Source organism: Vombatus ursinus, unplaced genomic scaffold, assembly GCF_900497805.2.
Source record: "Vombatus ursinus unplaced genomic scaffold, bare-nosed wombat genome assembly UNPS02014794.1, whole genome shotgun sequence".
Classification (NCBI taxonomy): Eukaryota; Metazoa; Chordata; class Mammalia; order Diprotodontia; family Vombatidae; genus Vombatus; species Vombatus ursinus.
The window spans coordinates 30743570-30754744 of record NW_020954572.1 but is presented as its reverse complement, the minus strand read 5'-3'; the positions used below and the strand labels follow the sequence as shown (position 1 = coordinate 30754744).

Below are 11175 nucleotides of genomic sequence, written 5' to 3'. Positions count from 1 at the left end.
TATCATTATTCCTTCCTTCTCTGCATCTCACAAATCCTTGATATTCCCCAAAATCTCCACCTGTAAAATTCATCTCCTCCTTTACTCCAGTCTCTGATGTGATGACACTTCTCTTGGCCAATGCTGACTTCTGTAGGTGAACCCTTGATCCTATTTCTTCCATTTTTCTCCATAAGACACTTCCATAATTGCATTTCCCCCCCAAACTCTCTCTGAATCTAAAAATCCGTCATTTATATACATACCCATCCTCAACAAAACCTTCATTAGATCCTACCATCCCCTCAAGCTATCATCAAATATCTCCTCTCTTTCTCAGTCAAAATTCTCAGCACTTGACTTATTTTTCCTCTCCTCTTGGACACTCTCCTTTCCTGGGTCTCCTCCTATGCATGTGACTGCTCCTTCTCAGTCTCCTTTGCTCCCTATCACTCTCCAAGTGTGGAACTACACCAAGGTTCTGTCCTGGACTCCCTCTTCTTTTCCCTCTACACTCCTCTTCATGCACTTTACAATCCAATCAGATTGACCTTCCTACTGTTCCTTATACACTATAATGTCTGAGCCTTTGTACTGGCTGTTCCTCATGTCTGGAAAGTACACCTTCCTCACCACTGACTCTGTTGTTGCTGTTCAGGCGTGTCCAACTCTTTGTGACTCCATTTGGGGTTTTCTTGGCAAAGATACTGGAGGAGTTTGCCATTTCCTTCTCCAGCTCATTTTACAGATAAGGAAACTGAGGCAAACACGGCTAAGTGAATTGCCCAGGGTCATTGTCTGAGGTTGGATTTGAACTCAGGTTCTCCTGACTCTATGCCCAGTGCTCTATCCACTGTGCCACCTAGCTGACCCTAGAACCCTTTTAAGACTTTTAGTTTGTGTGCTGCCTTCTACATGAAGCCTTTCTTGATCCCCATGCTCCATCCAGATGGTTGTGTTCTCTCTCCAAATAACTTTACCCTTACTTTGTATATACCTGTGTATGTACTGTTTCTCCCTAAAAGTGTGCCAGTTCCTTGACAGCTGGCAGTAGTTTACTTTTCTCTTTGAATTCTCAGAACCTATCAGAATTTCTGGCACAAAAATGTTTCTTGAATAATGTAGGTGCTTTATAAATGCTTTAAGAGTACCTGATTGGGGGCAGCTAGGTGGCACAGTGGATAAAGCACTAGCCCTGGAGTCAGGAGGACCTGAGTTCAAATCCGGCCTCAGACACTTGACACTTATTAACTGTGTGACCCTGGGCAAGTCACTTAACTGCACTGCCTAGCCAAAACAAAACAAAAAAAGAGTACCTAATGGGCCTGTTCAGTTCACCAGAGGACACAATACCCTAATCCTAATGAGACCTAATTCTTTCACAAGGCCCTGCAACCAGTAAAGGAAGGGCTTTTTTGTTAGGTAAAACCAGAAACAGTTGACACATTGGCTAGGGGAAAAGCAGCAGCTGTTCAGGTTGCTGATTGATACCTCAGGGTTGTTATCTCCCTCCCCGTATGGATATTAATTTTGTGCTTATAAGCCGCCAAAATGATGCCCACTTTGTCTTTTGTTAATGTTTTTGTGTGCAGAAATTGCATTTTCTGGACATTAGCTCAAATAACTACTTATTTTTCCCACCAAGTCAAACCACAATAACTCCCCCAAGTGTCATGAAGTAGAAAAAGATAAATATCAAGTTTGATGGAAAGAGGAAGCAGGAGTTGATAAATCCTAGCAATTGTGATGATGGAATGCTACAAAAATATCTGGGAAAGCGGCAGCAATCTGGAATTGACCAGTAAGAAAAGCAGTCAATAAAAAGACAAAATCAAGAAAACATTAAGCAGAATCCCTTAAAACTAATTAAAAATATCAGTAGGTCTCAGGAGTAACAGTTTAAGTAAATTGAAGTGAGAGTCCTGAAGCCATTGGAAAAAAAGTTATTGTAGTTTTGTAGATGTTGCTGTTGTTCAGTCATGACCTCATTTGGGATTTTCCACTATCTCTGGAAGTATCTCTCTGGATACTGTAGTAGTTTGCCATTTTTTTCTCCAGTTCATTTTGAAAATGAGGAAACTAAGGCAGAGTTAAATGACTTGTTCAGGGTCACATAGCTAGTAAATGTTTGAGGCCAGATTTGAACTCAGAAAGATAAGTCTTCTTGACTCCAGGCCCAGTACTCTACCTGATGCACTACCTAGCTGTCCCAATTTTGTAGACAGTAGGAGCTGAAAGCATGGAAAAGGCCTTATTTTGGAGGGTGAAATATAATAAAAGGAAAATAAGGAGAATTATTACTGACACCTCTAGAAAAGTTTAGGGCTACTATGTCATAAAGCCTCTTCTAACGTCCTTAGGTGGAACCAAACTAAAGCTCCTTAGTCCTTAAGGGTGCAATTCTAGGGCCAATGTTCTAGGGAACACTAGCTCTAGGAAATGTCTTTTTCTCATTTTTGGTGGTCTCTTTATATGAGTTTTGGGGAAATGTACAAAAATCCTTTGGATTTGGAACTTGAGAGCCTCATTTAAGGAAAAACAATTTATTCCTAAGTGCTAGTGACAGGTCTAATATATAGACAGCAAAGAGGGAAAAGGGGAGGCAGCTTTGTACAGTGTTAACAGGGGACCAGATTTATTTTCCTTTTCCCAGCAGTTATCACAGTACTCTTCTGCACATAACTAAGTAATACTTTTAATTTCATTCATTCACTGCCTAGACTTAGAGGTAGATGCACTGGGTTCAAATTCCACCTCTGTTGTGTGGCCTTTTCCAAGTCATTTTAACGTTCCTGGGTCTCAAGTTTCCTCATCTGTAAAATGGGGAGGTTGGTATAAATGGGGCAGTTAGGTGGTACAGTGGATAGGGCTAGGCCTGGAGTCAAGAAGATCTGAGCTCAGATTAACCCAGTTTATCTCAGTTTCCTCATCTGTAAAATGAGCTGGAGAAGGAATCACAAATCCCTCCAGTATCTTTTCGAATAAAACCCTCAAATAGGGTTAGGAAGAGTCCAACAGGACTGAACAAAAACAACAATGTACTAATTATTAGCCTCTAGGGTCTCAGCTCTAGAAGAGGTGAGAAGGTAGTGTCTGAATCCATGAGGCAATGAATAGAAAGAAAGGAAAGAATGGAGGAAAAATTGCCCTGCTAGAGCTGTGAACAGTTATAACATTCTGAAAAGTTAAAGGAAAACGGAAAGAAAGAGAGGATACCACCCAGTTACAACTGGTGCATCTCCAAAGCAACCACATCACGCATTGCTTTGCCCCTTAGTGCTCTTCTGAGGACTCCCTGACAGTTCCTGACCTTTTCACCCCTCGCCTCCCCACCCACTGGTGCTTCTTCGCCCACCTCTCCCCCTCCTTGTCCTCCTTTCTGTCTCCTACTTTCCTCTGTCCCCGGTTGGCATGACACCCTCAGGCCCTGCCTGTGAACCCACACCTGTCTCTCCCCCTCCTAATCTGAGGGAAGGGGAAGGGGTGGAGGGGGCCCAGGGGCAGGTGTATCAGCCCCCCTCCACCCGTGCCCCGGGGTACTGACCTCCACCCCCAAGGGCCAACACCCCCCTCCCTGGAGGAGGGCCCTCCGGCGCTGCCCCTTCCCTCCCCTCCCCCCAGCTCCGGGCTCCCCCGTCCTAGGCCGCTGACCCCGCGGCCCGCGTTACTAGAGGGCGGACCCCGGGCCCGTCCCCGCTCCCGGCTCCGCACGCGGCCGGTCGGTTTCCGGCGGAGGCCGCGCTGTCACAGGGAGGCGGTGCTGGGAGCGGAGCGGGCCGGGCCGCTGTGTCCTCTCTCCCTTCCCGCCTCCCTCTTTCGTCAGGTCTGGGCTGCGGCGGCAGCGGGGCAAGATGCAGGCAGAACGCGGGGCCCGGGGAGGACGGGGGTGGCGGCGGCCAGAGCGGGACCGTGATCGGCCGGGTCCGGGGCCTGAGCCGGGGCCCGGCGCGGCTGCGAGAGGCGGCGGCGACGGAGGCGGCGGCGGCGGCCGAGGCGGCTGGGACCGAAGCCGAGGCCGAGGCCGAGGCCGGGGCAGCCGCGGGGGCCGGGGAGGCCGGGGAGGCGGTGGCGGCGGTGCGGTGCACAGGCCCCAGCGGGGCGGCCGCCGGGAGCAGCGAGGCCGGGGCGCGGGGCCCAGTGAGCTGGTGAGGGAGGAGCCTGTGTGCGTGCGTGTATGTGTGCATGCGTGTGTGTGTGTGTGTGTGTATGTATGTATGTATGCGCGAGCCCGAGTGCCTACGTGGACCTCTCCCCTCCCCTCCCCCCGCCCCCTGCCCGGGTGGGTATGCCCGTGGACCCGATAGTTTGGGAGTTTGCACGTGGAATCTCTGCGCATGGGGCGTGTGTGTGTCTGTGTGTGTGTGACTTTAGATATGACGTATGGTAGAAGTGGGGGTGTGTGAGAACACGTGTTTGCTGGTCTCTGGCGGGAGAGGGATGGGCTGGGATTGGATTCGTGGGGTGAAGGAAGAGCCGCGCACCCCGAGAGGGGCAGCAGGCAGCAATAGATCAGCGACGGGAGGGGTAGGGATGGGTTGGGCATTTCTGGGAGCTGGGCATGTGTGCACTGAGAGCATCCTTCGTAGGAATGTATGTCAGAGAGGGAGATTGATGGCTCATTTAAAATTTAGCTAGGCCGGTCCTTTGAGGACAGACTGCAGTTTGTTCCTCTTCTTAGGAGATAGTGCTGGACCTCTGCTTTGGTAGAGAGAACTCCCAGGGGAGGAAACTCCATAGGACAGCACCTGCTCTGGAATTCATGGGTTATTGATAGATTAGATGACTTGTATGTGGTCACACTGCCACTATGTGCCAGAGGTGGGTCTTGAACTCAGGTCTAACTAGCCCCTGCTTTCTACCTGCTATGCCGAGTCGCTTTTATATCATTTATCATCATTCCACTCTGAAGAGATGGATTTCTTCACAGCCCTAATGTGGATAAATCACCATTTAAAATAGGAGCAACTGCATTTCTCTCCCTTTTTTCTTGTTTTTCAGACCCTTAGGGAAACATGGTGGCACAAATTGCTGATACTTAAGAGTGGGAAGATGTCTAGAGAGATACATTTTATATACATGCCTTTGGAATCTAAATCTGCATAGATTCAATTCAACAGACATTTCAAAAGTCTTGTGCTAAATGTTAGGCTCACAAAAAAAAAATAAACCCTACCTTCAAAAAGCTTACGTTCTATTGGAGGATACATGTACAGATATTAGTAAATACAAAGTATGTACAAGATAGTACAAAATAATTTCAAGAGGAAGAACACTAAAGCATGGAGGAGTGGGATAGGAAAAGGTCTTTTGTAGGAAGTGGAATCTGATCTGTGTTCTGGAAAAGCTAGAGGTTTTATGCTGTAGAAGTGCCTTAGTGCCTTCCAGATACAGAGGACCGTTTGTAAAAAGGTAAGAAAGTGAGAGATGGAGTGCCATGAATAGGGAACAGTTAGGTCAATTTCGCTAGACCTCATAAAATTTGAAGTTAGTTGGGAGACAGATTATTAAGGCCTTTAAATGCCAAGCAGAGGATTTATTATTATTATTATTTTATTACCGGAGACAAAAGAGAGCTACTGATGATTTTTGAGTAGGGGAATAACATGGTTAGATGTGAGTTTTATGAATATCAATTTGATAGTTGTGTAGAGGATGCATTGGAGAGGAGACTGGAAGCAGGGCGATCAACAAGAAGTCTCTTTCAGTTGTAGGGGGGAAGTGATGAGTTCCTGAACTAGGATAAAGGCTATGAATAGTTAAAAGGGGACTGATAGAAGAGATGCTGTGGAGAATTAAAATCATGCCTTTTTCATTGTGTGATCTTGAGCAAATCACTTAACTAGCCTCTCTGCCTTTCATCTTCCAAGTGAAGGGGTTGGGTTAACTGGAAGGCCTCTGTAGTCTTTTGGAGTTGAAAATCTAGAAGCCCATGGACATTGTGACCTGGATCTTTCTGCCACTTTATCTGTAATGCTGCAATTTAATGGGCTATTGGCCTATGGGAAATGCTTTACTGAGCTAGTTGCTGGTACATTATTAGAAAATTATCTCTTACCTAGAGAACACAAATATCTAGAATTTATTAGGACTGAATTGCCCATGAATTTTTCCTTTTCTTGTCGATTAGTTTCATTTTGGAGGTGTAAAGAAACACTACTGGTTTTTAGAGTGAATTATTTATGCAACTATTCAGGGATTCCAAGGTTTCTACCCTGGGGTTTTCTGCTCTTGTCTGGGTCTGTCTTAGGATCTCTTAGTTCATGCTGCTTTCAGAGCCTTGTAGATTATATGTGTCTCTGGCCTTTATTTCTGGTTTCTCTGGGAGGCTGCCAGCTCATTTGCCTGTTCTGGCACTGACTTGTTGGTGGCCCCCTTTCCTATTGCCTGTGGGCTAACTGGATTTGTATAATCCTGAGGTGAAAGAAGGCATTTGCTGTGGTTTCTCACTGGGTTACTTGATCATTATTCAGTCTGGTTTGAATTTCAGGTTTTTGCTAGAATAGAGATGTGGGAGTTGGGCAGTCTCCAGTTTAGACAGCCACCTTAGAGAGAAGTCCCATAGTGTTTGAAGAGTTTCATATCCCTGTTATATTCACAATGTTTTGTCTTTTTACTTTTCAAATGGTGGCTAATATGAGATATTCACTTGGAGGAATCTGGTTTGTTTTTAGTAACAAAAAGTAATTGATCATAGTATAAATAGTGCTGAACAACAGTTTTAGTACTTTAATTTCTAGATACTTATTGTATTAGTTATAATTAGTAAGTTTATATCAACTTTTTCCATCAGTTGGCATTTTTTGCCACAGTATCAAATTTTCAATGATCCTACTAATAGCCACCAAGGTATGTATTCAGGTCTGGGTTTGACTCTAATTAGTTGTGTGCCTATGGGCAAGTCACTTATCCTTTTTCCTTATTTGTCAAGCTTTAATTTCCTTATTTATAAAGTGGGGATAATAATGATACCTGTCCTATTTTTTCCACAGAGTTGTGAGAAAAATATTTTTTAGATTGTCAAGTTCTATATAAATGTATAGAGTTTTGTTTTGTCTGTACCTGTTATTTAACTGGTGTGGAAGTTTCTCTGTTAGTGGGAATCTTCAACCTAATTTATGATTTTATATCATAATTTATGATTTTAGATTTTATGAATTTATGATTTTAGAGAGTTTTATGAATTTATGATTTTAGAGGGTTGCTATGCTTTAGAGAGTTTTATGAATTTATGATTTTGGAGAGTATTTGCATACTAAATGGTTAAATGACCTAACAATGGTATCATCTCTAAATGTGTTTCAGAGTCATGACTCCAGCCTTAGTCTTTCTAATTCCAAGGTTGTCTCTCTATCCATTTTTGCAACATTGTCACTCTGTTATTATTGAATACCTATTAGGTTCGAAGCAAATTTTTAGGTACTCTGGGAGATAGAAGATAAAACTCACAGGAGATTAAGATAGGCTCAAATTGCTGTTTCAGTAGCATACATCTCAAAGCACTTTTAAAAGATTGTGATTTTCTGACAGGAAAGCTTGATGACCAATCATAATTTAGCTTTGTTTCCTTATTTGTACTCTATTTTTTTTGAAGGATCTTCAGAAGTCTACCCAACCATTATTAAGTTAAATTCTTCCTGCACAGATTAATTTTATTTTCTACTTCTTTCGAGATTATTGAAGAGAATTGACTCCAAATGTCTTTTCTATGTCATGACTTCTAGTATTTGACACTTTTGGTGATTCCCTTTCTCTTGAAATGGGCTTCTTTGTTTTGCCAAACACTTAATCTGGCTCTCCCTCTTTCTCTCTCCAACTCGATTTTCTTTTCCCATTTCATAAATATAGACATTCCTTAAGGATCAAGCTTTCCTTTTTTCCCCTCTCTGTATTTTCTTCTTTGGTGATCTCATCTACTCTCATGGCTTCACTCATCACCCCTAAGAAGTAGTACATTTTGGTGGAAAGAGCATCGGCCTAGGACTCAGGAGAACTGGATTCTTATAATGATTCTGCCACTAACTAGCTCTATGATCTTGGTAAAGTAATTTCTTTGTTGGTAAAATGAAGATATTGGATTAGAATGATCTTTAAGGTCCTTTCTAGCTCTTAAGTTCTGTGTTCTATAACTCTCAGATGTATCTCTAGTTGAACTTGTTATTTCCCAAGATTTAGATGTGTAAAGGATTACGTAGTGAAAGGAAATTCCTTTTTGCCTGCCAGACATCTTCATTGGTATTTCAGACTTGTTCAGATCCAAACTTACCATCTTTTTCCTCCTGAGTTTCTCCCTCACCCCCCCAGCCCCATTTTTTTCTTTTCTTGTTGTAATCCCTGTCACTTAGGCTAGAAACTTTGCAGTTCTCTTCCACTCCTTTCCTTCCTTTCATATTCCACATATAGCAAGTCAAATCTTGTTGATGTTATCTTTGTACTTCTCTCACTTTGTAGCTTAAGTCAGGCCTTCATTACTTAGTTGTGGTTCTGATATGTTTCTCTGGGTTCAGTTTATCCACTCCTTCCCTCTCCTGTCCTTCATATGTTGTTATGAGCTCTGATCATTTACCAGCTTAGAAACCTGCAGTGGTTCTCCTGTGGCCCCACAAAATAGTCAGAAGAGTTCCTTGCAAAACCAACTTGTAATAGCAAATGGGCACACAGCAAACTTGTCTGCCTCATTTTTTATGCTGTTTTCTGCCTTCCTAGCTGCATCTGGTGTGCACATATACCATAGCAGCTGGTCCTTGGGAGTCTCCTCAAGGCTCCAATGCCTTTTTCAATCAAATCTCCTGCCAGGGGCTGTGGTACTCTTAGAGGTAAGAGGCTGAGCTAAATGCTTTATGAGATGAGTTGGAAGCTTAATATAGCAATGGAATCATAGATTCAGAGCTGGAAGTGCTAACCTCCCCACCCATTTTACAGATGAGGGAACTGAGGCTCAGAGAAGTTAAGTGGCTTGTCTAGAATCATGTAGTTAGTAAATGCCTGAAGTGGAATTTGAACTTAGGACTTTGTGTTCTAGCACTTTATCCATATTGTCAATGCTGCTGCTATCATCTTTCATGCCCTACTCTGGCCTGCAACTTCTGGTTCTTAAGATTAAAAATGTGAAATTAGAAGAGTTTTCTTTCTCAGGGGCTATTTATATCCTCCTACCTTGGTGGGAGAGAGTAAAATTGGAAGCAAAAGTTGGAGACCCAGTCAGGAATTATTGCTGTAAATCTTACTACTTTGCTGTTGCTTTCCTTGGGTTGCTGATACTATCATCCTACCTCTTGGTTGCCTCACAAATTCCCATCTCCAATTATTTATACCTCTTTCTCCCAGTGAACTCCTAATCCATTCCAGTAGCTTTAGTTATTACCTGTATACAGATGATTTCCAAATCTGTATTTTTGCCCCAAAATCATTTTCCTAAGGTTCCAAGTTCCAGCTATCTGCTGGATATATTCACTTAGACTGCCCTCTTCCCGAAACTGTTATCACCCTTAATATTTCTATTTTTGCTTCTTCTAGGAACCTTAGAGTCTGTGACTTCACAGTTCCTCATTCTATAATCCATTCAATTGGTTGTCAAATCCTGTCATTATTCTCTTCATAATCTCTCTCATATCTGACCCTTCATCTGATTCTCATTGCATTCACTCTGGTTGAAACTTGTATTTATTCTCTTGAAGAGACAAAACTATTGTAATGGCCTCCCAACTAGTCTTTCTACCCGTGGTCTGTCCATGCTTCAGCTCCTTTAGAACAAGGGTTTTTAACCTGGAATCTGTGAACTTTTTTGTAACTATATTTCAATATAATCAATTTCTTTTGTAATACTACATAACTTATTTTGTGCATTTAAAAACATTTTTTTTCTGAGGAGGGGTTTATGGACTTCACCAGACTACCAAAAGGGTTTATAGTGTGTGTGTGTATTTGTACAGTTTCAACCAAATTGTACTGCTTTCCATTTCTCTTGTCTTTCTTCTTTGCTTATGCTGTTCCCCATCTCTAGAATGGATTCTCCTGTCCTTCACCCAGGCTCAATCTTTTGAAGTTCCTTCCTTCTTTCAAGGCTCAACTCACATGCAACCTGCTCATTGAAGCTCTCCCTGGCTGGTGAAAATGGTCTCTCCTCAAATTTCTTTTAGCACATCACCTGGATTTGTTGCTTACATTTATCTCATTGTCCCTTATATACTAGTTATTTGTGTACTTACATTCCCTTTGTCCCTTTTCCCACTTTAGATTGTAATATTCTTGAGTGGAGGGCCTGTATTATGTTTATCACCAATGTCTGTCACAGTGCCTTGCATGTAGTAGTTTCTTAATACATTTTTGCTGAATTGAAATGAAGAGGTGGAAAAGTGCGTGTTCAAGATGAGTTCAGAAAATGCAGAGTAGTTCAGTTTGACAAGTTTAGGAAAACAGGTGAAAGTAAGTCTGGGAAGGTCAGTTGATATCACATCATGGTGAATGGTTCTTCTCTCTATTCCTTTGTCTTCTTTCCTTCTTTTCCCTTTCTCTATCCCCCTTTCCTTTCACTCCCCCATTCTCTTTCCTTCCCCCTCTTTTTTCCTTTCTGTATCTGGTGTCCTTCTATGTCTCCTATTCTTCTTCCCCCACCTATATTCTCTTTAGTCTCTCTCCCCCAAAATCTTGTTCTTCCTCATTCCTTAAAGTATTGCAATGTAGAATTAACATATTTTAATATATACTTTAATATTTGTTGTATTTGCTGAATAAAGTTTCAAGATGCTTGATGTTAATTTTAAAATCAAGTGAATTGAACATTTTATATTTCCCTTTCAAAGATAAGTGATCTAAATTCTATTACTTTTTAACATTTTTATATGGCCCCTTATAAATTGTTTTCCTTAGGGTCAGTGGTTGTACACAAGAGGATTCTTTAATCCATGGGCCTGCAAGAGCTGCTATTATAGGATTCTTATTTAATTTTTTGATCATTTATGGGCATATTTACATTTTAAAACCTTCTAGAAACAGTACACATTTAAAATGTCTTAAAAATATCCATAGGAAACAGCATTGTGAGGGTTTTTTCCTCTAGGTATTCAACAGTGGTGTCAAGTATGCATTACAGAAGTATAAATTGCTTGAAAGGGAATGTATCGTGGTGTTGACTTATCTTTCTGTAAAAAATTTCACATTAAAGAATTTGTGCAGGCTGGGCACAACTGGGAATGTAGT

General features: G+C 42.2%; 1 protein-coding gene across 1 annotated transcript in view; it reads left to right on the top strand.

The window, feature by feature from the left end:
• The first annotated feature begins 556 nt into the window (after window positions 1-556).
• AVEN (apoptosis and caspase activation inhibitor) overlaps window positions 557-11175 on the top strand; it is a 161892-nt gene continuing 151273 nt past the window's right edge. Inside the window, exons 1-4 of the mRNA XM_027869917.1 lie at window positions 557-637; window positions 3282-3384; window positions 3450-3765; window positions 3803-4124. Of these exons, the coding sequence (XP_027725718.1) occupies window positions 557-637; window positions 3282-3384; window positions 3450-3765; window positions 3803-4124 (822 nt within the window). The remainder of the gene's footprint in view (window positions 638-3281; window positions 3385-3449; window positions 3766-3802; window positions 4125-11175) is intronic.